The sequence below is a fragment of the Pyrus communis genome, chromosome 7 (genome assembly GCF_041283825.1).
Source record: "Pyrus communis isolate YQ-2024b chromosome 7, ASM4128382v1, whole genome shotgun sequence".
NCBI lineage: Eukaryota > Viridiplantae > Streptophyta > Magnoliopsida > Rosales > Rosaceae > Pyrus > Pyrus communis.
In genome coordinates this window covers 26,563,193-26,588,295 of record NC_142571.1, presented here as the reverse complement: position 1 = coordinate 26,588,295, position 25,103 = coordinate 26,563,193, and the positions used below count along the sequence as shown (strand labels likewise).

Here is a 25,103-nt window from a genome sequence, read left to right as displayed (position 1 = left end):
GTAATCAAATTTACAGATATTCAGTTGTATCCAGCTCCGCCTCATGCTAAGAATCTTCTGTGGGGCTAAAGGCGGTGAGTTTGACGGTAGTGGAAGTATGAAAGCTTAGATCTTTTACAACTAACCCAATTTTTTTACTTCAATTTATGCAGTAAGTCAAAAATTTGAGTACACATCTTCTTTTTTTTCCTAACGCATGCTTTATTTATTTTGTCTTTAAATCGAAAATATAGAGCAAAAGAAATTCAAGAAAGAGAAAAATGATCTACGAAAATCATTCTTTTGAAAAAAATTTAGAAGCTGCATGTTAAAAACGTAATTTCGTCAACTCAGGGAACTTCGAAAGTTCCTTCAGTCACATTCCAAAACGTTCAGTCCCCGGTTACCGTCACTTGTGCCATCCAAGTCAAAAAGCGTAACCGGTAACGACCACTGGGCGTGTCCCACGTCGGACACCCTGCACCCTTCGGATCCCGACACGTGTCCAACACTTAATTAATAGGCCCCTACGAAATTTTTTTTCCTATGACAGAAGCACAATCATTAAATGATAAGAAATTTTATTTTTTAAGTTATTAATTTTTTAACACATATATCATATAATTTGTGTAATAATACCTGATATGCCGATCATACTAAAAATTTATTTTTTTATTGTAATTAAAATACAAATAATATACTACATCCTTCTCCGCCGTTAATAAGAAACTTTAATTTAATTTTCTCGTTTCAGAAGCTCATCAGACTTAAAAAGACTACAAACAATCACAGACGCACACAGAAGGGGGAGAGAGAGAGAGAGAGAGAGGAGAGGGGGTGCAGCTTTCGAGAAAATTCTGCGATACTCAAAACCTTCGGCTTTCTCAAAACCCTAGTTTACCTCCTCCGTCGCCGGAGCTTCTTCCCGCTGCAAATCCTGTCGGATTTCCCGGCCATAGCAGTAATCCTGGCTGAAATTTGAAAACTCCAGCCTCGGCATTTGGCGGTTCTCAGATCGAACCAGCTCGGAGCTTCTTCTTTGACTTTTCGTTGACTGATGGAGCTCTGTAGCTCGACTGTTTCTCACTGGGGAGCGATTAATTTCTAGGGTTTTTGTAAATCTCTGTGATATAACGCGCCCCTTTTGGTTTCTCGGGCTTCTCGGTTGCGACGGCGCGGTTTCCTGGATCATTCGACTCTCTACCTCCCCCCATTTTGTTGTTTCCGCACCTCCAAATCTGGCCTTTGTTAAAAGTTGCCTTCTTTGAGCTCTCTGGTTTTTATGGCCTAGTAGTGGGGCCCTTGAGCACCGAACAATGCGACCGTTTTCAAGCATGAAACCGCTGCTCCTCATCTTCGCCGTCGTCGTTTTGGCTCCGGTTCTCGCGAGATCTCTGAACCCGTCTCTAAACGACGACGTGTTGGGTCTGATAGTTCTTAAGGCCGATATCCAAGATCCGAAGGGGAAGTTAGCGTCCTGGAGCGAAGTCGACAGCAGTCCTTGCAATTGGGTCGGGGTGAAATGCCACCCGAGATCCAACCGGGTCATTGAGCTCAGCCTCGACGACTTCTCGCTTTCGGGTCACATCGGCCGAGGCCTTCTGCAATTGCAAGCTCTTCGGAAGCTCTCTCTTTCGAAGAACAATCTCACCGGAAGCTTAACCCCTAACTTTACTCACATCGACAACCTCCGAGTCCTTGATTTGAGCGAGAACAGCTTCTCCGGTGGCGTTCCTGATGAGTTATTTCGGCAATGTGGGTCGCTGAGAGTGATTTCTCTGGCGAAAAACAAGTTTTCCGGGAAAATTCCGGAGAGTTTGGGCTCTTGTGCGAGTCTAGCAGCTGTTAACTTTTCGTTGAACCAGTTTTCGGGTTCGGTTCCAGCTGGGGTTTGGTCCTTGAGTGGGCTTAGATCCCTGGATTTGTCTGATAACTTGTTGAAGGGTGAAATTCCAAAGGGGATTGAATTGAATAATTTGCGAGGAGTTAATTTGGCCAGGAATCGGTTTACCGGGCAACTTCCGGATGGAATTGGAAGCTGTTCGCTCTTGAGGTCCATTGATCTGAGTGAGAATTCGTTCTCGGGTAACCTCCCTCAGACAATGCAGAAACTTGGCCTGTGCAGCTATCTGAATCTGCACCAGAACGCATTTTCTGGTGAGGTTCCGGAGTGGATTGGCGAGATGAAAAGCCTGGAGACTTTGGACCTTTCTAGCAACCGGTTTACGGGTGAAGTTCCAAGCTCAATAGGCAATCTTGAGGCTTTGAAGGTATTGAATTTTTCTGCAAATGGGTTCACTGGGAGCTTGCCAAAGTCTATGGCTTATTGCACGAACCTTCTGGCTCTAGATTTTAGTAAGAATTCGATGGCGGGTGAACTTCCGGTGTGGATATTCGAGGCGGGTGCAGATGAAGTTTCACTTTCAGATAAAAAACTAAGCGGAAGCAAGAACATCAATCAATCTTTATCAGCTGGAAATGCACTTCAGAATCTCCAAGTCTTGGATTTATCCCTTAATCATTTTTCGGGTGAAATTGCGTCCGACATTGGGGCCTTAAGCAGCTTGCATACTTTGAACCTTTCTGGTAACTCTCTTGCTGGTCCTATTCCTGTGGCTATTGGAGAGTTGAAGGTCCTGAACAATCTCGACTTGAGCGAGAATCGGCTCAATGGAAGCATCCCTCAGGAAATTGGAGGGGCTTTTTCTTTGAAGGAATTGAGATTGGATAAGAACTTCCTCACGGGAAAAATTCCAACTTCAATTGAGCATTGTTCTTCTCTGACCACTTTGTATGTTCTCTTAGCTCCCTTACATTTCATTTTTGGTACCCTAATTTTTCTTAATCTTAAGGGTAGTAACTTGTTATTAGAAATCCATTGCGCTTACGTAAATCTAGATATGAGTGATTTTACACACAAATTGTGTTTGGCTCATTGTCGAAATGGATTCGTTGTTTTGGTGAGCTGTATGTGGTTGTAGAATCATGAAGTATAGCAATATGGGACTCCTTTTCACTAATTTTGTTTGGGAAAAACAAAATTCTACTTGATTTTTCTTTGTTTGACAATTTTTTCTAGGTTTTTGATATGTTGTTTTGGTTGGAATCTACAGAACTGTATCACAGAACAGACTGACTGGTCCATTACCTGCAGCAATGTCCAAACTTACCAACTTACAAATTGTGGACTTGTCTTTCAATAACCTCACGGGAGGCCTGCCGAAGCAGTTAGCCAATCTTCCCAACCTACTTTCCTTCAACATTTCCCACAACAACCTCCAGGGTGAACTACCTACGGGTGCCTTTTTCAATACCATCTCCCCTTCCTCCGTCTCTGGAAATCCATCTCTCTGTGGCTCTGCAGTTAATAAGTCTTGCCCAGGAGTCCTTCCCAAACCCATTGTCCTCAATCCCAATTCCTCTTCCGACTCCACCACAGGAGAAATCTCATCAAATCTTGGTCATAGAAGAATCTTACTCAGTATTTCTTCGCTTATTGCCATTGCTGCAGCTGCTGTCATTGTCATTGGTGTAATTGCCATTACTGTGCTTAATCTCCGTGTCCGATCTCCCACAACTCAATCGGCGCCAGCCCTCGCATTTTCAGGTGGGGATGACTTCAGCCGTTCCCCAACAACAGATGGCAACTCTGGCAAGCTTGTCATGTTTTCAGGTGAGCCTGATTTCAGCACTGGTGCACATGCTCTGCTCAACAAGGACTGTGAGCTTGGTCGTGGCGGGTTTGGAGCAGTCTACCGGACACTTCTTCAAGATGGACGGCCAGTTGCAATCAAGAAGCTCACTGTTTCTAGTCTTGTCAAGTCTCAAGAAGAATTCGAAAGGGAAGTGAATAAATTGGGGAAAGTGAGGCACGATAATCTTGTGGAGATCGAAGGCTATTACTGGACTCCATCATTACAGCTCATCATATACGATTATGTTGCCGGTGGTAGTTTATATAAGCATCTTCATGATGAAGCAGGTGGAAACTTCCTGTCGTGGAATGATCGGTTCAATATAATTCTTGGAACTGCAAAAGGTTTGGCTCACTTGCATCAGATGAACATAATTCACTACAATATAAAGTCCAGTAATGTCCTGATTGGCTGCTCAGGCGAACCGAAAGTGGGGGACTTTGGTCTAGCGAGGTTGTTGCCAATGCTTGACCGATATGTTTTGAGCAGCAAGATCCAGAGTGCACTCGGCTACATGGCACCTGAGTTTGCTTGCAAAACAGTAAAGATAACTGAGAAATGTGATGTGTACGGATTTGGGGTTTTGGTTCTAGAGATTGTCACCGGGAAAAGACCAGTCGAGTACATGGAAGATGATGTTGTGGTGCTCTGTGACATGGTGAGAGGAGCACTGGAAGAAGGCAGGGTAGAAGAATGCGTTGATGCTCGGCTCCAAGGAATTTTCCCAGCAGAAGAGGCTATACCTGTGATGAAACTAGGCTTGATATGCACATCACAAGTGCCGTCAAACAGACCAGACATGGGGGAGGTTGTCAACATTTTGGAGCTGATCCGATGTCCTTCAGAAGGCCAAGAGGAGTTGTGATGATCATGAATTAAACTAATCTTAACAGGTATTCAGTGAAGGGATTCGCAACAAGTTATCCGGCAAAGAAGAATCCAGTTTGTTCGTTCGTCGAGGGAGAAGAAAGTTTCAATTGTTGGAAGGTTTTTGTTTTTCTGCATTGTTGTATTTGTTATCCTTCTATTGTGGATTTCTTGTGTTATATTTCTGTAGTTTCTCCACCATGCTACAAGTAGCTAGGTCACCAGATTCTCCTTTGCCGGGTTCCGATTTAGAGTCCCGTTCAGAAATTGTCACGACTAATCTTCTGAACTCTTTTAATTTATGTCTTTGATCATGTTTCTTCCCAAGAGATGATTCCATTTGTCAACTTCTAAACGTTTGGAAAGTTTTGCAACATTTCACTGATCCTACATTTTAGTTTGTTTGATTGCTATCTCCTTAATGTAGCTCCAACTCTTCTTAAAAAAAAATGTAGCTCCAACTGAATTGACGTGAATGTCAGTGTAACAGTATTTTAAGCTTCAATCAAATCACGTATAACTACGTGAGAAAATTCAAACGGATAACATAATGCGATTGTTTTGAAATGCCGTTACAGTGACACCCGTTAAGGGCAAAATTGACCTTTAAAGGCATGTATGGGAAAGGGTTGGTGGTTATTCTTGCCCCCATGTGTCCCAACGATGGAAAGTAAAATACAATTAGTGGAAGTCAAAAGTGAGCTGAGAGGGCTCAGGAAACCACAGAATCTTAGTGCCTACTTTAAGGCAAATACATCTAAAGAGCTGAGTAGAATAATGCAAAAGGAAGAAGAAACCAAAGTGGTAGGGCATATACAATTATACGTAATATTATATGTATGTGTGTGTGTGTGTGTGTGTATAAGAAGAAGAAACCAAAGTGGTAGGGCATATACAATTATACGTAATATTATATATATATATATAGATTAGGGAGCTACCTGTCGGAATAGAAGCTGTCTTTTTATATTCTACCACCCATTTCTATATGTTCAATTTTCAGATTCAACACCTTTCATTTCACTGTGGCAAATCATCACTTACTTCATTCCCTTTTTTTTTTTCTCTCTTATTTATACAACTACAATTAAATTACGTTAACATTTTATATTAAATTTTTTATAGAGAAAAAAAAATAAAAATAAAAAAATAATAAAATAAGAGGCGGAGAGAAGATGAGAGGAATTAAAGGGAGAGAGAATCTTACTCCTCAATTTTCAACTGTCTCAACTACAGTAACTATTTGTTTATTCCTCTTTAAACCCCTCTCCAATGTTTTTTTCCCAAAGACTATTGATGGTGACTTGCATAGATTTCCCCTCCTCTTGGGTAAAATTTGAGCTCGACCACTTGATTAGTAGACTGATCGAATCATTCAATAAAATAAGAGTTTGTTGTAAGTAATTTGTTGTGAAGATTTTTTTATGAAAAATGTATTGATGGTTGATAACGTAATTGATATGTTTTTCGATATTAAATGGTCGAAATAGTTACTTGTCAGACAGTTTGACCCATGTTTCTCTCTTCTCCTTGATACCTCTCTAGCCAACAGCAAGTCACAATAACAATAAGTGGTGCTATCCACAAATCTTTAAACTTTCTCAACATTTTTGTTAATTATTGACTGTTAGATAAAACAAATTAAAAAAAAATCAAATGATAAAAATTAATATGACATGTATGAGCAGTAAAAAAGATGTGCAACACGTTTTTAAAAAATGTGGCACTCCGAACAACTACAAGCTGCAACGCAGAGAAAAGAACACGGCCGTATCTGTAAAGGGTGGTGAAATAATATAATAAATTTGCATAGTCATGTGCATTGATTTTGAGCAATGACAATGAGTTGTCCCTAGCTAGCGCTTTCAGCCATGAGGAAAATAAATATATGGTTTGGGGCCCAAGAGAACATTAATTAGGTTGGTGTTATTCCAACACAATTTTTTGTATTTTCACGTTCACTCTTAAATTTTTATTGTCGAATCGAATGAATTGAAGAGTATCAAACCAAAATTAACAAAGCGTAGAGAAATGCTATGAGTGTTTCAAAAGTGGAACTCTCTATGAATGTTTTGTCACCTTATGTTTTTGATACAATGTTGACACGAGAATTAACGATAAATTGTGATGTGACAGAGAATTCCACTTTAAAAAAGTCGCCTTAGCATTTCTCAAACGTGTATAGAAAGTAAAAGAAGTGTATAAATCGCACCAAGAAATGCTAAGAAGACTCTTAAATGTGGAATTCTCTGTGGACTCTCTATCATCTCATATTTTTTACACAATGTTTTTTAATATTAGCACATAAATTAATGTTAAATTATAAGGTAACAAAGAATCCATTAAGAATTGCACTTTGAGAGAATCTATTTATCATTTCTGAATAGCACAATGCTAAATTATTAATACATTGGTATTTGCATTATCACCTTGCACATGGCTCCTTCATAAAGAACCCAGATCCTGAGCCTAAGGTTATAATAATTGTAATCGTTTAATCAAATTTCAACGGCTCGGATTATTAGATCCGGAGAGGATTTGGGTTCCTTTATAAATACATGATTCTCTTTGGACGTGGAGGATTCATGCGGGTGAAAGAAACAAACAAATCCCCCTCTTTCTTTCCTTTTTATCCTCGAAATAATGGATTGTCGTAGTAAGGCCACCAACTTTTAAATGCTTGTTTGAGAAGGAATTTGCGTTGTAATTGGTTGTATATCCTCTTATGTCTATCTTTTTGATAGTTTCATTATCATAATAAAACTAGAGAGATTCTTACATTCCTACATGCTTATTCAAGAGACAATCTTCGTTGTGACCGGTTGTACATATCAAGTATAAAATCGGAGATAACTAAACATCTCCCCCTTGATAATTCTCACAAAGTTTATTTCCATGTAACCTCCTTAAAAGTCGAGAACCCCACTACCTTTGATAGGACCAAAACATGAGCCAAGATGCATGGAAGCTCCGAGCTTAGAAATAAACAAAAATATGCATTGGTATGGGCAGTCAGTCAAGGTAAAGACTTTGGTTTCACAATTAACTCGTAATTAGAAATAAACGAAAATATGCATTGGTATGGGCAGTCAGTTAAGGTGAAGACTCTGCTTTCACAATTAACTCCTAATCAATGTTTAGGAGGACTAATCAAATTACAAATTGGGGGGAAATCACCGAAACGAAAAGCTGTATAAAAAAGCTGCTTCTATTCTTTGGAGAAAATATAAAATGAATAATAATAAATAGCTCATTTAAAAGTATTTTTTTAATTATTGAAATATTTAGGGAAAAGGTTTTTGAGTTTCAAAAGTATTTGAAATGCTTCGTACAAGAAGCACACAACTTCTGCAAGTGCTTTTAACTTATGCATTTTTACAATTCATATTTTTACTAAAAATTGGTTCAAGAAATAGTTTTATAAAAAACGCTTTCAGTCATTTTAAAAATACTTTCAAATGAGTCTAAAATTATTGGAACAACCAAAAGCAGTATTATTGAGATTTGACAGAAAAGAGTAAAGAAATCTGCTTTTTCGGCTATGTGGCTTTCTTCATGCTTTTGCTTTGCTGAGGGGTAACAACATGATGCCTTCATAAAACTTGCTTTTGGTCTCACAGCAGTTGGAACTGGGGGGAGCATGTTGCTGTTGGGTTGCCTTGCCTTGCAGGTGGGGGCGCTGCCTATCACCTACCAACACATGCCCACTAACAGTTTGATGCTATGATTCAATTTTTCACATCGTCGATGTGGTACATTACTCGCTTGGAGTCGTACATTGCCTTTTCGGAACTGTGCATTACACACCAACACAATATTACCACTCGAAGCATTGACACCATCACTTTAAACATTAAGATCATCTCCAACCGAAGCAGGACCAGATGTCTCGTTTTAAGTCATCTGATTCTCCGATAAATTAATATTTTAATGAATAGTACATGATCATATTTCTTACCATCTCTAACCTAGGGATCAGAGGGTCATAGGCCAAACATAACCTTGTGACAACAAACCATCTCCAATCGATGGTCAAAGGGCTATAGTATGGAACGTGAAGAATCGAAATAAAATAAGGTAAGATAGTATGAAATTGTGAAAAATGGTCTAAGAAAAAAAAATTAGAAATTAAAAAAAAAAAAAAAAAAAGTGGGCCAGGACAAAAAAAAACTTAAACACTAAAGCCTAAAGTGGGTTGGGCAAATGGAAAAGAACAAAAACAAAAAAGTTGGGCTAGCCAGCAGGCTGGCTAAAGAGGGCCAGCCGGTTGGCCCTTTGACCTTTTTTTAGTCCCGTGAAGCTCATGAGCCATTTGACCTAGCATTCGGTTGGTAACGATTTTCGGGCTATTTTCGGCCCTCTGATTCTCTTGACCATTCAGTTGGAGATGGTCTAACATTATCACTTTTTATCGCAATGTGTTTGCATATAGTGCAAACACGTACCGAAGAAAAACTGGCGTACCCAAACAAAGTAGGATGCAATTCTTCTTCAGAAATAAGAGCTTCAGTCCTCAGTAGGTGACTAAATGAAAAACCAGTGCAGGATATCCCAAGTAAATTAAACAAGAGAAGCTAAGAAGTATGTCAGACCAAATGCTTCAAATGTGGTTAGTTCGAGCTCAGAAGCTTGAATTCTCGAAACTCTGCTCAACGTGCTTTACCGAGGTGAACAAGAAACGTTGTTGAGATTAAACATTGGCAATGCAGTTGAAGAAAACTTTCATTCACAAGATTGCCGTCAGCTACTCTTTGATTTTCGTCGATTGGAGAAATTTGGTTAATCAGGTTTGATCTAGTAACTTCTAAATGAACAAGCGTTGCACTCATTTTTCACAGCATGTACGGATTGATCCCGAACTAAAGGCTTAGCAGAAAATTGAAACCAACGTAAATGAAGAGAAACCAATGCGAGAATGCGAAGAATTGTCCGACGTCGAAAAGCAAAGAGATTGTAGAGTCAATGACCATTGCATCTTAACCATGGAAACTGAGGCTGAATTGCAGCAAACAGAACTACAGTAAAACCACAAATTAACACCAAAAAGCAATTGCATTTCTTTTCACCTTTGTCTAGCAATATTACCACATTCGTTGACGAGGAAAGCGAAAGAAATGAAAAATGAAAATCGTTGAAAAGTTCACTGGCTAAATTCACGTGATGAGAGGGATGAACCGATGAAGAGTATGGAATATATCGCCGTTACGCGTCAAATTTCCTAGCTCATTCATTTCAACGTCAACGACAACGTCAATGTGGATTTTATGTACTTGTGTGGTTTTTATGTATGTCGGCCTCCTTGTCTTGTCCATCTTCCTCAATCATTCGACACATGGCCAGCTGCTCCGAATGTTCAACTCTCTCCGGGGAGGAGAATTCTAATCTCTGAAAAATATTCAGGTGATTCTGTAATTTCCCAATTTTACATGGCCCAATTGCAATTAAAAGTTTAAGCCTTTAAGTCCTTTATCTTTCTTAATTTCCAACCGAGGTCCCGAAAATCTCAAAACCTTACACTTTTTCACTTTCCCCAAAATTCCGTGTGAGCACTCTCAAGAGTGTCTTTTTCTCACCCAAATCACTCCCTAAAACCCTAATTCCCCAAACCCTCCAAAAGCTTCTTAATTTCCCCTAATTTTCGATCGCCAAATCATGCACAATTCCCTAAATTAGGGTTTTTGCGGCTTCCAATCATGTCCTCCGAAGAATTGGGTCTGGTTCGGACCCAGAACGGGCTCAACTCTCCGCTCGTGTTCCAAGACGAGAACTTGCGCTTCAATTGCGGAGCTCCGCAGCAGCGCCGGGTCGTGGACGCGGGTCCAAAGACCAGAGAGCTCACCGGCTTCATCGACGACCGGTTCTTCGCGCCACAGAGCTCGGACTTCCGGCGAAGTATGTATAGCGAGAACCCGGACCGGCGGGACCAGCCCGAGCCGCGAAACTGGAACTCGAACGGAGCTGATACGACGCCGAGTGCCGAAGGATCGGATGAGGACGACGATGACGACGAAGACGATGATGAAGGAGATGGCGGGCTTGTCGGAGTGGAGAGCAGAAACAAGGGCATTGCTGGTAATAATGGGAGTAATGGGGAGGACAAAATGGGAAATGGGAAAGTTAAGCATCACCAGCAACAACACCATTCTTCTTTTGGTAAGAGAAGAGATCTTTGAGGAAAGTTTTGATCGTTTCATAAATTCGCTTCTAATTTTGGAAACCTTTGTCGAATGTTGTTTTTTTTTCTGTATATTTTAAGGTGGGACACTGATAGTAGGATCAAGTAGACAAGTGTTGGTGAAAGAACATAGTACTGGGCAGCAAATAGTGAACATCAACACAAGGGCTAGTCCCAGTGATAATCACAGTAATGCTCAGCAAGGAAGGCTTGGGAATTATCACAATGCCGTCACGGTCGCCGAGCCGGACGGTGACATGTATTACTCTCAGTATTTGCAGGGCTCTGAGGGGTCTGGTTCTGCTCCAAAGGATTTGGTTGTGGAAAATGGTTGTGGGTTTAGTGGAAGAAAGGATGTTATGTACTCGAGCGAGTCGGGAGACTCTTTGAGGGCCATTCTCTCTGATCCCGTGACGTGAGTTTTGTTTTTTCATATGCTGGTTTTGCAATTGATTTATCGATTTTTGGAATTGGTGACTGAGTCCTTTGACGTGTGTTGAATTTTAGGGGATCTCTGATGGATGACGCGGTGATATTGCCTTGTGGACATTCCTTTGGAGGTGGTGGAATTCAGCATGTTATTAGAATGGTGAGTGCCTCAGAGTGAAACACAGATTTTTCTCTTACAGATGTAATCGTTTCTGTTTATCTTCAAGAAATTTGGGCGATCCTACATCAAAAGATGTATATATCTAAAACATCATCGCTTTCTTGCTAGTATAGTGTAATCTTGCAAGCTTTGTGCATTTTATAATCTCATAGGAACGTGAACTTCTGTCACAATCTCTAAAGCTAGACCATGCTAACATGTGTTCTCTGCTGTCATTTGGCTGTGTATGTGCATATGGTTCTACATCAAATCTATCAACATGCATAGTTACAATCTCAGATTAAAACTTTGAAACAAAGATAGTAATGGTCCACAGTCGAATTATTATTTTGTTGATAATACACGGTATTGTCATTGCTTTGATTGCTTCCATTTCTTCCGGGTGCAAACAAGTTATTATATATGCATGTCATTAACTGTTTCCCGTGGCTGTCACTCAGTGAAGAGAGATCACTATTTTGAACCTATTGCCTGCAAAGTATATCTGGTACATGCATGTGGGATTCTGTGAACCAATAAGAAGTTATGCCCTATCACTTGCAGATTCTTGTTTCGTTTGATTGTCAAGTTGAAGTTTTATTTTCTTCCATAATTTCCAGAAAGCTTGCTACAGTTGTTCTCTGTCGATTTCAGAAGACTCAATTGCTCCGAATCTTTGTAAGTAAAAGTTTGTCATTAATGATTTATAATCACTTACTATTTCAAAATACATAAAAGGGATGAAAGAATTGGTGTCCGATGACAAACGTACAACATTTATTTGTTTCAGAAAACATTCTAGTATGACAGTTTTGTCTTACATGTGCAGCTCTTCGAGCTGCTGTGCAGGCATTCCAACGGGAAGAAGAGTTGCAGTTTTATCGCTCAACCAAAAGAAGAAGAGAAAGGTTTGACCAGGTTCGTCTTTTTCATGATTCAGAAACGGTTGCATCATTAGGTTTTTCAAATACTGAGGAAAATATTATCAAGACCTCGAAACTAAGTCCTTTATTTGTTCATGTAGGAAAAGGGTGGCTGTGGTGATTTAGTTTTCATGGATTCTCCAAGGGGTAGAGGTGTTCAATTTCCGTTTGCTGTGACTGACAGAGTTATTATAAAGGTTAGCAGACTAAAGTCCCAATCTTGGCTCTGGTTCTTATTCCATTGTTTGTTCTATCGAATAATTGGAGTGATATTGTCACAGGGGAATAAGAGGACACCACAACGCTTTGTCGGACGTGAGGCTGTTGTGACAACGCAATGCTTAAACGGATGGTTAGTCATATTTCTAGTTTTATTCCATTTGAACCTATATCAAGAAACGTTCCACCTAAATGGTATATATTTGCTTGCCTTACATGCCTTTGTCAAATGAGATTCTGGCTTAGATTTGTTTTGATTTATACAAATTGCATCAACAGGTATGTGGTAAAGACATTGGATAATGCAGAGAGCGTAAAATTGCAGTATCGCTCCCTTGCCAAGGTATCCGACGACCCAACATCCAAGCCAATGTCGAGCAAGATGGCACCTAACTGGCTCTAGGCCGAAATACTTCGTTGGCAATATACCACGTTATAACACAACTTTGTTGTTTAAATTTTTGCCTCTGTTTCCGGCGTTGTAAATTATAGAAGCCTTGTCACAACTGCTCCGAGGGAAGCTCTAGAATTGTGAATTTAGATTGTAAATATATGAATCCATTTTTCTTTATGTTGAGCAATGTTGTATTTGAATCCTGTGTAAAACTTTGAAGGTTCATATAAATCATTTTTGGTCTGTGGGATCCCGGTGACATCCGATGTTTATGTTTTGCATTCTAAACTCGACGTAGGTACAGCCCGTCCGAGGATTTGGAAGATAAAATTAGCATTTCGTTTCGTGTCCGATGTTACCTCGTTCTGTCAAATTGGTTAGAAAAATCGTTGACTAGGCTATCTTTTGCTCGAAACTCGGCTTTTTCTTATTTTTGGCTTTAGTTCCATAACAACCAAGTTAACGATTTTTCTGACCAACTCTGCGAAATAAATTACTTGAGACATGAAATTAAAGCACAAGGGCATCTGAACAAGAGAGGTTGTATAATTGATCGTATTGTTACATCTTATTTGTAAATGAAATTTGAAGGTACTAAAATACGGGGACGGGAATTCAAGCTTTGGTGCAACGGGCGAGCATACTGTTTTGGCCAATTGGGCTAATCAACGTCTGCAAGGGCACCCCCTATGATTTACAAGTGTTGTTAAACAAAGCTGTTGTCAAATGTGGAATGAGTACAATTCATATCATTGGCAACAAACTGTAAGAATTTACAGATTGATGCGGAATTCAGCCAACAAGGAGTGAATTCAAAATAACCTGATATTAGACAACTAGTCGTAATCTGAAAACCAAACGAAAAATCTCAAGACTTGTAAGTATTCTGCAACTCTAGATAACAGCCGGCAGATGACATACGACCTCCATTCTAATGTTACAGACCCAAATATTCGATGAACATAGCCTCGCGAACCTAATCAACTTAATTAGACAAAGATTGAAGGGAGGAAAAACTGCAGTACAGCAAAGGTCAGAAACATGGTACATTTGTCGACAACAGGAAGTTGCAAGTCGAGTAAATTGAAGCTGCAGCAGCCCTAACCGCTAGTGCCCTCTCTGAGTTATCCAATATCAGTGGTCTGCAAGACAAACAAAAAGATAAATGATGAGAAAAACCAAATTTGCTTTAGTTTAGAATCATGAGTTACAATCTAACTTCTAAGCAATTTTTCGAAGAACTCGACTTAGATTTGTGAAAGCAAACGTATACCTGGAATTATTTTCAGATGTTCCGAAATGTTGAATGCCAGAAGCAGCGTTCCATTGGACAAGTTGCAGGCCCTGGTCACAGTGAAGCTGCATTTCTTTTACTTGGTTTGACCAACCTTCCTGAAATTTAAAACCAGTATGTTCTATAAGAAAAAGCGAGAGATAAACAAACAATGAAATGAATTCAAGGTTTCTTTTTAACACTCACAAGCTGTTCCTCTTCTTCAGAAAGTGCTTTATCCATTTGTTCAAACAGTGGAATCCATCTTGCTCGATGCATGTCTGCAATAGCACATCTGGAAAATCCACAGGCAGAATTTTTCGCGATCTGAGGATCGTTCTCCTGATCAGATGAAAATTCTTTTGCCAGCAATGATGGCAAATCTGTAGTTATAACATCTCGTACTCTCTTCCTACTGCGTCGCAATGCTGCAGTTTACAAAATAAATTACTTATAAAAACAGGCCCCATCAACAAGATCTACTATTGATATTACAGATAGAGCATTACCTGCAAGACGTCCTTTGACGTCAAGAAGAATAAGTCCCAACCACTGAGAAGCAATGGTAGCAGCTGCAAAAGAAAGAGGAAATAAATAATATCAGCTATCACAACACTTAATTATTGATTAACAACTACTTAGATCACTTATAGTACTAAACATTCGAGATAAAGAGTTAAAAACTGACCTTTAATAGAGAGATAGGATGATGTTTCCTCGTTAGACAATGGGCTGTCATCCTCGGGTGCCTGCATTGATGATGCCAACTTCAATGCTAGAGAATCTTCCTCTCTTTCAGGAATGGAGTGTGACGCAAGATTTTTACCACTAAGCCTCTCTATTGTGGTTCGTTCAACATCCCCTCTTGTATGCTGCCTGCCATCATAGGCAGTATCTGGAAGCTGATATTCGTGAGAGAAATGTATCCTGGAATCATTCATATTTTCAATGTCCTTCCTGTTGCAAATTTCACTAGTTCCACTTTTTGGATTGTTTGTTTGCTTGTTTCCCAGGCGGTCATTCTCCAGTCTTTCTAATTTTACAAGCGACTCTATTATTGAACGAACCTGTTTTCTGTTCCTGACATGGTTGATAATCCCAGGGTTCAGGTCATTGAGCAGTCCACTTGGAGCAGCAATTTTCGCAAACCTGTCCACTTGTTCCCTCTTTGCGCGTTCCATCTTCTTCTTGACCTCATCTTTTGTAGTCTTCTTCGGACGCGGTTTTGGCACCGGTATGCCTCCATGAGTGGATGATAGGAAACCATTTTGCTTCATCTCCTTCCACACTTTCATTGGATCTTTCTCTTCCAATGGGCCAGTGCAACTCCCACATTCAGAGGCAGCTCTTGCCTTCAAGGAATTGGTGCTTTTATAAGGATAAAATGGATCTTGCTTTTCTAAAATCGTAACATCTTCTGCGTTGAGATCCAATCCAATACCTTTCGCCTTTTCACATTTACTCCAATCCCTAAGCAAGGTGGACTTCTCAAAACTCTCGGTGCATTGCTGACTGTTGTCCAGAACCCTACTTTTGGCAATGCACGCATCAGTATTGAGATCAAGTGTAGATGCAGGATTGACTGGTACTGACAATGTTTTACTCCAAGATTTTCCTGCTTGGGATGCATCAACACCCAAAGTTATAGGAACTTCGGTAACTTGAGACATCTTTTCATCAGCAGATCGAAATTGATCAATTGATTCCATGTTTTCCAACAATGTTGAATTATCGGTATGAATTCCTGTGGCATAAAGGGTAAGAGTTAAGCACTGAACCCCCAAAACCACTCCAAATCGCAAGCCAAAACAACCTCATGAAGTAACAAATTCACAAATGATTTTCAAATACAATCCAAATGCAAATCCAATGAAGCTACTTACAACTTAAATCCTTGGACAGCTCAGATAAATAATACCTTTCATTGGGTTTCAAATGCATTAAACTCTGACCTGTAAACTGAGTGCAATTTGCACAACTACTTGTAATTTAACAATTTGTACAGCACAATCAAAGCACACGAAACATAAAAACTTAATAGATTCACGAAATAACATTTTAAGCGCCAATTTTTGCAAAAAAAAAAAAAAAAAAACATACATGAAAAGGGAGACAACATTCAACACCAAGAAAATCGATACAGCAACAAGAAATTTAAAAAATTTAAAATAACTTACCTTCGGACCGGGACACCGCCATAAGATCTCGCATTTTCGCCCGTTTGCGAGGACCCAGCTCACGTTCTTGTCCCATCTCAGTACTGATTCGCTTCTCCCCAGCAATCTAAAACGACCCAGATATTAAAAACCCAATAAAATGAATCAAACGGAGAACATAAATTCTAAAAATTTAAACTGAGCGCAGGATTAAAAAAATAAATAAAAATAAAACCTTTGAATCGAATCTGGGAATCGGGGCCGACCCGTCCGAAACTCTTCCCGAATCGCATGGATTCTCCATAACCTTCGAACCCAATTCAAAAACGAAACTTTCAGACCGACCCCTTTGCAAGAACTGGAAAATTTATCACATGGGCGCGAAATTTGAAAACTTTCCAACCCTAAACAAAAAGGGTTTATCCCAAAACGACCAGTCTTCGTTCTTCTGATGAGAAATCAAGAAATTCGGATTGGGAGGGAAGAGGGGTTGGTGGGGTTAGGGTTTTTGATTGGGGGCGCGTAGGAGGACAGATCTCTGGTGGGTATTTTTATTATTAATTCGATTTCGATAATTATCAAATTTGAATTTTTGCAGAGAAGAGCGCGCCCTCTCTCGCTGCTGGCTGCGGCGACACAAATGTCGTTTGTTTTAAATTGTGATTAGGGACGAAGCTTTTAAGATTAAACAACGAAAAACAACAATCCACCAAAGAATCCGTGAGTTGAAATTTGATTTAACAGTTACAAATAGGGATTCCAACGGCTAAAGTTACTATAACTTAAAGGGAACTCCTATTTGTAGTTGTTGGATCAAATTTTAACGGCACATATTTTCTAATTTAGTGGATTAGGAAAAAGAGATTCAGAGATTATCAATTTCTACAAACAATGTGGGGCGTTTTCAAATTCAAACAAAAGGTTTTGGAAGCGAAGGGATCTCTTTTTGGTTTGGGCCCAAAAGGGGGAATCATCATGATTTCGCCACGCGTTTCAGATTGGGGATTGTTTTTTGTGTTGGGGTAATGTTTGGTTTTTCTTTAATAAATAAAACTTCATTCAAAGAGACAAACATCTACTACAACCAGTGTCATTACAATCAAATAACGAAGCACGAGAAGCAACAAGAAGGATAAACCTATCCCAAAGGTGCATCATGCATGTTAGAAATGGATAGGTTGACATTAGCAATGGAATCTGCAACGAAATTAGCCTCCTGGTAGATATGATTCTACTTAACACAGTGGAATGAGGAAGCCATCCATCGAGTATCTTCAATAATCGATCTCAATCTCAAGGGCCTCTCACTTAGTGTTGGGGTTATGTGGATTGTAATAATTAGGACTATTTGCATCACAACTTTATAATTTTACCTCAAATTATGTATTTAGCAACCTTAATTAGAGTGTATTAAATAATTCTCAAAACAAATATATTTGTGAGTTAGATCAGTTGGTAAAGTCAATATATCTGTCAAATTGAACTCAAATTCGAATATTCTCCCAATAAATTATAGTAATTTAGAATAATTCATCATTCCTTATAAAAGACAAATTGATCAATAATTCATCATTTTATGATGAAACTTCTCTATCCGGGTTACCAATAAATACAAAAATCCAAATTTATAAAGTACAAAATACTAAAATTGATTGATTGCGAAAAATTCAAATTGACCACCCAATCTCAAGAATTAAAACCCAAAATTATACAGAAACATGTGTTGTTCAACAAATAATGGCAAAAATTACATTGTTGATTACGGGAAAATCTAGAGATCTGTATAAACACACAAGAAAAGACAATATAATATATTTTTTTTTTTGTATAAAAAATAATACATTAATGTTCGGATAAGGGAAAGGGCTAGCGATATGATCCACAATATCTCAAAAGCATTCCATAGTTATCAAATATTTGTACAACCCATCACCAATTGCAGCAAGTAAAGTCGCAAACAACACAAGTCATGTCCAGAATCCCGATTCTCTTTGTGAGGATCCTGGAATCATATCCGTTCGTCGTACATCATATGGTATAAAATTATTTTAAATATTTTTATTTAAAATTAGGGATTTGTTATTGCCACTCTAAAAATTTCATTATACACTCCATACTTTGTACAAATGAAATTTTTGGAATATCACTGCCCTAAAATTAAAAACAAATAGTACTTGACAAAATTAAAAACAAATAATACTTGACATTCTCACCAAAAGGATCCGGAGAGGATCCTATTGGTCATGTCTAGTCGACCTTAAACTACTTGCAAAAATGCAAGATAATTCCAATCTTGTAGCACAAATAATGCTTAGAGTATCTCCAACGCAAATGTCAAAATGTCCATATTAGCAATAACAATATTAATATTTTCCAACTGATATGTCAATTTTTACATGGCATAACGTGAATTGGCAACAAATATAGTTGTTGCCAACTTTGAATAGTTTAATTTAGCATCTTAGGTGAAGAACAAAACTTAAAAAAAAATCAAAGTGCCACTTCAGAAAAAGTAATTCAAAAAACCTAAATCTTAATTGAATAAACCCGTAAATTCAAATATAATTAAACTTATAAACAAACAAACAAACAAATAAAACGAGATTCTAGTAAATTGCTTCCCTCTTCTTGATAAGTTGTATAAATCATGAACTAAATGTTTCAACTTAAATGAATTATTCTCCCTTTTTTCTTGCTTTCTTCTAGGAGGAGATCAATCAATTTGGTATAAATTTACAAATGAGTGGGAAGGGGATGTGAATTAGCATTATTGGGCCTAGGCCTGCAACAACCAACAATTCTTCAGCTGCGATTGGGCCTTCTCCCTGAAACTGCTCACCGGAACCAAACAGAAATGGGTGCAGCCCAAGCCCATACCGAGCCCGAAGCCCGATCCGTTATTCACTTTACTCGTCTTCAACAAGTAACAGGCGGGCCCACTCTCCTTCCCCTTCCCCTGCACCACTAACCCCCACGCCTTCGTGATCGCATCCCCTCCGTCATCTTTACCGTTACCCTCACCGCCACCGTTATCATTGTCGTCCAGTTCTTCGACGAAGATAACGCCGTCGGGAAACGGCGCCACTCCCGCCTCCCATTTACGTCTGAGCCCGTCCCAATTCTCCTCCTCCACCCGCTTCTCCGTCTCCAGCCTCGGCCTACCGTCCGTACTACTCCTCCCGTACACATTGACCAACAGCGGCGCTTCCCGGAGATTCTGGACTATCTCCACCACCGACTCCCTCATCCACGCGTCCAACTTCTCATACGCCGTCGCCGCAGCCTCGCTCCCTTTTCCACCGCCGCCCCTCCGCTCCCGCCCCACCGCCTCCAATCCCACCCGCGCCATGGCCACTACCGAATTTCCTCTTTTCCCCCGGGATCCACGGATCATCGACACGCTCCGATTGGAAGAAGGGCTGCAAACGCAAAGACCGTTCTGACGGCGGTGATCAAGAACGGCGCTGTTATTTCCTCCGAATTGGATTCCAACCGATGCCATTCGCAATCACAGAAGAAACTGCGTCGTCCGATCAAAAACCAGTGTTTTCTGAAAACGTTTTCCAAAACGTTTTCTTGCCGCCGACGTCTTTGAATCCGAGTCAGGTTGTTGCTATGGTGGAAGCTCGAGCTGTTTCTCTTATATACGCGGCCAAGAGCGGCGAAGTTGGATTCCAAATCCAAAACTGACGTTTGGAAAATAATTTTCACGTTTCCGAGTCCGAATTGGACTCAAAAGAGTCAGGAGAGTCGGTTAAAAGGGGGACGATTCGGAATTTCCCAATGGTATTTCGTTCGGCACGAGCGGGCGCGTGCTCGGATGCTCCGTCCCCGCGCGGTGCACGTGGACGCGGGGTTTGAATTCTTGGCGTGGACCGCATTCTTTTGATCTGGGCCGTTGGCTGTGATGACTTCTTGTCAGATCAAGGGTGCTGGACCTTTTTGTAATAAAAGGGAGGAGTGGAAGGGTCCCACCTGGCGACTGGGAGGACGTGGCGCGTTGAAAGTGCATGGAGTTCGGACGCTGGCACAGTCCGGACATCCTCTCCGTGGAAAGCTCGGCCAATGAATCCAGAGAGAATTGACACGTTGGCATAGCTCTTGGGATTTATATATCCACGTAGACAGAATAAATCCACCTGGAATTACGGGGCCTGTGCTTTTTCCATTGGCCTCAGACCGTACGACCCCAACATATTTCTATGGCTGATTTAAGGTCGTGTCCCATTAAATTGGGATCATTGGGTGTCTCCGTCATAGCATATGTTAGGCTTCGTAGTGTTACGTTGTATTTGTCGCATGTTGTTACTAATATAGAACTCACTTTAAACCGTTTTTAAAATGATTGAAGTTCTTATGGTAAAAATATTTTTTTGAACTAATTTGTAATAAAAATTTAAGTAGATTTTGGAGAAAAAAAATAAAAAAAAGTGCTTATTAAAAAAATACTTAAAGTGTTTTTAAAATTCAAAAATATTTTTGCTAAAACTAGTTTCGGTCATTTGAAAATCACATCTAAACGAGTCCATATATGTTGTGATATATATAAATGATGAGTTTACACTGTTGATATGAATCCCCCATTGATGAAAGGTGGGACCTGTATGAGCTTATAAGAGATTTGATTACTCCTTATATTGCTAATTGATTTTAAAGTGGAACCCAACTCTTTCTTCGTATACGTTTTCTATCATTGAAAGATGTAACACTGTGACAATTTAACAAGGATACTAAAAAAATTCATCTGAAAAGTAGCTTATGGTTCAACATATTGATAAAGAAAATTCAATCTCTTAGTTTGATCTATCGCTGAATTCTAATTTAATCGTAAAGATATATAACGTATATATAACGTAGGTTGGAAGTTATTAAATTACGAAAGTAACAACGTATATGCTAGTGATTGCATCACGTTGTGTGTCTACCTCTTTAATATCTTGATTTTGGACATGACATATAAAGTCCCCATACGTTAAATAATTACAACACAAGAAAATCATGACAAAATTAAAAACAGTACTCTAATATTGATATAGTAGTTGAAAGTTGACACTTGAAGGAAGGCCGCATGTGGGTGGGTGCTTACTTGGTCAATCCCCTCAAATAAGACCCATATGATGGACTATTGACTAAGACTTTGCACAAATCAAAGCTCTAAATTATGGCATTAGCACATGCATGGTGCCTTTTATATATAAAAAAGGGAAACGATAAATACATTCTTTTTATCCTTCAACACACTTTTATTTAATTATGTTTGTAGTTTACTTCTGGCTCATTCAACTTGATGTTCATAAATAGATAGGAGTATGTGGTAAGATAAAAAATGGCGTGTGATAAGTTAAAAGTGAATTCTCTTAATCACTTGACTCTTAAGGTTGCGTCTCTTGGCTCGGAACTCTATATGGTTATTTTTTATGAAGCTTAACTGGAAGTCCCATGGCTGGGTAGGGCAGTGGTTCACGTCTTATGGGTTCGTCCTTGATCATTGGTGTCCAAGAATAATTCTTAGTTAGATGATGAATGATGAGCAACACTTCAATTCTTGCAAATTCTAGCCCGGGGCATATCCGTGGACCTGCGCCAAATGGAATGTACGTGTACGGTGGATATGATGATTTTGATGAACTCGCGAATCGTGATGGATCAAACTTGTTTGGATCTTCAAATATCTTGTCGTCCATGTGTGTTGCAGATGCCACCCAAAAAACCTGGGATCATAACGTGCGATAAACTTTTGTTCGACGAAGTTCTGAGTTCAAAACTGATACGAGACGATGTATCACATATGATATATATCAAGGAAGTTCTTAGCTCTTGTATAGTACCTTCCATCCCTTGGGGATATCAAAGCCATCAAAGGATGTGTCTCTGGAAGCACATTTGAAGTTGCCGAAAACTGGAGGGTTCAATCTCATGAGCTCGTGGGCCACTCTCCATGTGTGCTTCATCATTTGGATTTCACTCCATCTAAGCTTTCCATCATCCCTTTCTTCCACAGCCTTCACTACTTCCTCTTGCTCTGTCATGGTATATAACGTGCACATCAAATTACTAAACCTATTTGATCATGCCAAATATTTATAAATAAGTGATAACCGTCGTACTCCAGTTCTTTCAAGTAGTCAAGAGTATTCAACCTCATATGTAATTATATGGCAATTGATTTATAGCAACTGATTTATAATGTTAATAGTTTAATAAGTTAAGAAAATTTTGCCTGATTTGTAATATTATGTAACAACTTGTCATTGCTTAATAATTCATGTAGTTAAGAGCATTCAGTTCCAACAACAAAAAATCATTCAGTTTAAGGATAATGCTTGTGTCCCTCCGCATGGGGGAACTTAATTACTTGCCTCTCCACTTAGATTAACGAACGTTTATCGTCCACACATCATAATTGGAACTATTCATTCTCTTTATCATCATCTAAAAATCATATACACAAAAAATCATTCAAATTGGAGATTTTTTAGTCATTCATATCCATAAAACAAATAGACGGTTCATCATGATGATGCTACTTGTTACCAAAGCTGTTGATTGGTTTAACAAGTATGGATGACAAAACGATCTCCAAATTGAATGATTTTTGGAGGATATAATTTTCAGAAGATAATAAAGAGAATGAACGGCTCCGATTATGATGTTGGGATAGTAAAAATCCGTTGATCATAAGTAGGGGACAAGTAAGTCCCCCACGAGGGAACACGTGTTATCCTCAGTTTATTATAATTTTGTTCGACAACTGATTTCTAGCTTAAAATTCAAGTAGTTAAGGGCATTTAATTTGATATGTAATTTCATGATGCATGAAATAATTAATTAGATTGCAAAGTTTGCATTACCTTGAAGCACCTCACTACGAGTCTTGGGGTCTGTGGAAAGATGTCTTATAAAAAGGCTGAGGAGAATTGTGGTGGTGTCATGACTAGCAAATATCAGAGTGATGAAATTGTCAAGAATCTCCTCCTCTTGGAGAGACTCACCATCTTCATCTCGCAAACGGAGGAAGACAGAGATGATGTCATTCATTTGGGAGGGCTTGCTATTCTCTTCTTTTTGTCGATTTTGCATGAGTTTTGTGAGGACCTGTGATATCCTGGCACGTGCCTGCATGGCTCTGTAAAATATGGTCCCCGGAACGTTCAGTGGAATCGCCCACAAACCCTTGGTGGCAATGGTAAAATCTTCAAGCAATGCATCTTTCTCCGGCCCTTCTGGTAATCCAAAAAACAAACTGCAAGTCACCTTGAATGTTATTTTCTTCATCAAACCCACCATTTGTGCCAGATCCTTGCCATCGAGCTCCTGTGTAATGATAAGTCAAAAGTTATTAAGTAAATTGCGTGCATATATATGTTGTCCAATATATAATAAATAGGGTGTTGTATTTCCGTCATGCATCTTGGGTTTGAAACTATTCATTACCTAATATTGTATAATAGTTTCGAACTCTATCCCCTCTCCTTAGCAATAATAATTAAAAGAAAATCAAGCAAACTGCGTTAGTCCATGACGTTGCAATTAGAAGCAACAATGCATATCTAGTTAACTAGCGTTTGATTGCATCTATTTTGAAAGAGGTTTCGAGTTTGAATATTCCTTTATGTTAATTTTAAACAAAATAGTGTATCAAGCTAGCTAACACATATGTTACCTGAAACAACTGTTTTTGGACTAGAGAATCGATTTCACCCACAAATCTCTGAACGCTTTCTGGTTTTAAGAAGCTCATCAGTGCATTCCTGACAAGTTTGTGCCTGGACCCCGAAAGCTCAAAGATGCTGTGCTTTCCCAAAACCTTGGCTACAGTTGCGACTTGGTTGCCTGCAATACCATTGTCACTTCCGCTGAACACAAACCGGTTTCCGGCTTGGCCAGTTAAAACCACTGTTTTGGAGCCCATGAGTGAGGTTTTGAAGACGGGTCCATGCTTGCGGATTCGGGTTTGGATCCACTCACTAGTTTTGTCCTGGTTTTGTGCCCTAATGAAGCTTATGGACTCACCAATGAGAGGAAGACCAAATGACCCTGGTGGAAGCTTCTTGCCCAGGGAAGAAGATGAAGTTTTAAACTTGAAATATCCAGCAAAAATGGCTATTAGGGTTAATGCTGAAACTGTGATAAATTGTAATAAAGAGAGTTCCATTATTAATGTTTACTGAATTGAAGAAGATGGTTAAGTACATGATGGAATATATAGGGCTAATTAGTTCCGTAAACCTTTGCAGTTCAAGCAGTTAAGAGTGCTTAACACTACGCTCCAAGTAAGTTGCGTTAAGGTTGAATTTTTAATAAGCACAAATGTGCATGTTAATATATGAGAAGGTCGTCCAAGCATAAAAGATAGAAACTAAAAGAGCCTTTTGCTTGTATTGTACGTAAATTTGCCAAGGAATAAAGTTGGAAATCTCATGCTTTGGCCAGAGATACCAATGCAAATGATCCAATAATATTGTCCATTTCTCTTGTCTGCCATCGATGATGATTTTCACGATCATATGGCACTACTTTGTTTACATCACCGATGATCATTGGTGAAAACAACGTTTGATCATGTACATTTGAAATCATGTTAAACAATATTATTATTGTTTGAATAGAGTTAGGACTCGATTGGGGTTGCTGTGTTTTTTTTTCAAAATTGTTTATGTTTTGCTGTAAGAATAAATAGCTGTAAAAAAAAAAAAACAAGTAAGTGTTTGGTAAAGTGCTTTTAGCAAAAAATGATGAGGGTAGGATTATCAATGTGAAAGTTTTATTAACTCGTGTTGTTCACCTGCCTCTTAAAAAAATCGTTTTTATTAGAAGCATGCGTAGAACTGTT

General features: G+C 39.2%; 4 protein-coding genes and 1 pseudogene across 5 annotated transcripts; 2 read left to right on the top strand and 3 right to left on the bottom strand.

Annotated features, from left to right (window-relative positions):
- The first annotated feature begins 693 nt into the window (after nt 1–693).
- Nucleotides 694–4,868, top strand: LOC137733961 (uncharacterized). The gene is made up of 2 exons (XM_068473185.2): nt 694–2,770; nt 3,093–4,868. The coding sequence occupies exons 1-2, from the start codon at nt 1,296–1,298 to the stop codon at nt 4,537–4,539; spliced, it is 2,922 nt and encodes a 973-aa protein (XP_068329286.2). The 5' UTR covers nt 694–1,295; the 3' UTR covers nt 4,540–4,868.
- Nucleotides 4,869–9,766: 4,898 nt separating this feature from the next.
- LOC137734865 (U-box domain-containing protein 62) lies at nt 9,767–13,100 on the top strand. The gene is made up of 8 exons (XM_068474175.2): nt 9,767–10,694; nt 10,798–11,131; nt 11,224–11,305; nt 11,926–11,983; nt 12,135–12,223; nt 12,330–12,425; nt 12,510–12,580; nt 12,727–13,100. Exons 1-8 carry the CDS (start codon nt 10,235–10,237, stop codon nt 12,848–12,850), a joined length of 1,314 nt encoding a protein of 437 aa, XP_068330276.2. The 5' UTR covers nt 9,767–10,234; the 3' UTR covers nt 12,851–13,100.
- Nucleotides 13,101–13,369: 269 nt separating this feature from the next.
- On the bottom strand, nt 13,370–16,929 carry LOC137734864 (uncharacterized). Of its 2 annotated transcripts, XM_088696749.1 has the most exons (8): nt 16,506–16,924; nt 16,292–16,397; nt 14,803–15,858; nt 14,624–14,686; nt 14,322–14,542; nt 14,115–14,233; nt 13,890–13,983; nt 13,370–13,513 (listed from the first exon to the last, which is right to left on the bottom strand). In XM_088696749.1, the coding sequence occupies exons 1-8, from the start codon at nt 16,572–16,574 to the stop codon at nt 13,457–13,459; spliced, it is 1,785 nt and encodes a 594-aa protein (XP_088552875.1). In that variant the 5' UTR covers nt 16,575–16,924; the 3' UTR covers nt 13,370–13,456. The 2 variants fall into 2 exon arrangements, with proteins under 2 accessions (XP_088552875.1, XP_068330275.2); XM_068474174.2 differs by lacking the exon at nt 13,370–13,513 and having other exon boundaries at nt 13,569–13,983; nt 16,506–16,929.
- A 1,945-nt stretch (nt 16,930–18,874) lies between these two features.
- On the bottom strand, nt 18,875–20,015 carry LOC137734826 (uncharacterized). The gene has a single exon (XM_068474116.2). The coding sequence runs from the start codon at nt 19,770–19,772 to the stop codon at nt 19,047–19,049; it is 726 nt and encodes a 241-aa protein (XP_068330217.2). The 5' UTR covers nt 19,773–20,015; the 3' UTR covers nt 18,875–19,046.
- Nucleotides 20,016–22,080: 2,065 nt separating this feature from the next.
- LOC137734479 (taxadiene 5-alpha-hydroxylase pseudogene) lies at nt 22,081–24,425 on the bottom strand (annotated as a pseudogene).
- Between the last annotated feature and the right edge of the window lie 678 nt (nt 24,426–25,103).

What these genes read in the sequence shown, in the direction of transcription:
- LOC137733961 (XM_068473185.2), top strand. Translation starts at nt 1,296, where the DNA reads ATGCGACCGTTTTCAAGCATGAAACCGCTGCTCCTCATCTTCGCCGTC. An exon ending in TGTTCTTCTCTGACCACTTT is followed by an intron (nt 2,771 to 3,092) that starts GTATGTTCTCTT and finishes TGGAATCTACAG; the next exon opens with AACTGTATCACAGAACAGAC.
- LOC137734865 (XM_068474175.2), top strand. Translation starts at nt 10,235, where the DNA reads ATGTCCTCCGAAGAATTGGGTCTGGTTCGGACCCAGAACGGGCTCAAC. An exon ending in ACAACACCATTCTTCTTTTG is followed by an intron (nt 10,695 to 10,797) that starts GTAAGAGAAGAG and finishes GTATATTTTAAG; the next exon opens with GTGGGACACTGATAGTAGGA. An exon ending in TTCAGCATGTTATTAGAATG is followed by an intron (nt 11,306 to 11,925) that starts GTGAGTGCCTCA and finishes CATAATTTCCAG; the next exon opens with AAAGCTTGCTACAGTTGTTC.
- LOC137734864 (XM_088696749.1), bottom strand. Translation starts at nt 16,574, where the DNA reads ATGGAGAATCCATGCGATTCGGGAAGAGTTTCGGACGGGTCGGCCCCG. An exon ending in GGCGGTGTCCCGGTCCGAAG is followed by an intron (nt 15,859 to 16,291) that starts GTAAGTTATTTT and finishes TTTATGCCACAG; the next exon opens with GAATTCATACCGATAATTCA. An exon ending in ATCCTATCTCTCTATTAAAG is followed by an intron (nt 14,687 to 14,802) that starts GTCAGTTTTTAA and finishes TTTCTTTTGCAG; the next exon opens with CTGCTACCATTGCTTCTCAG.
- LOC137734826 (XM_068474116.2), bottom strand. Translation starts at nt 19,772, where the DNA reads ATGGCATCGGTTGGAATCCAATTCGGAGGAAATAACAGCGCCGTTCTT.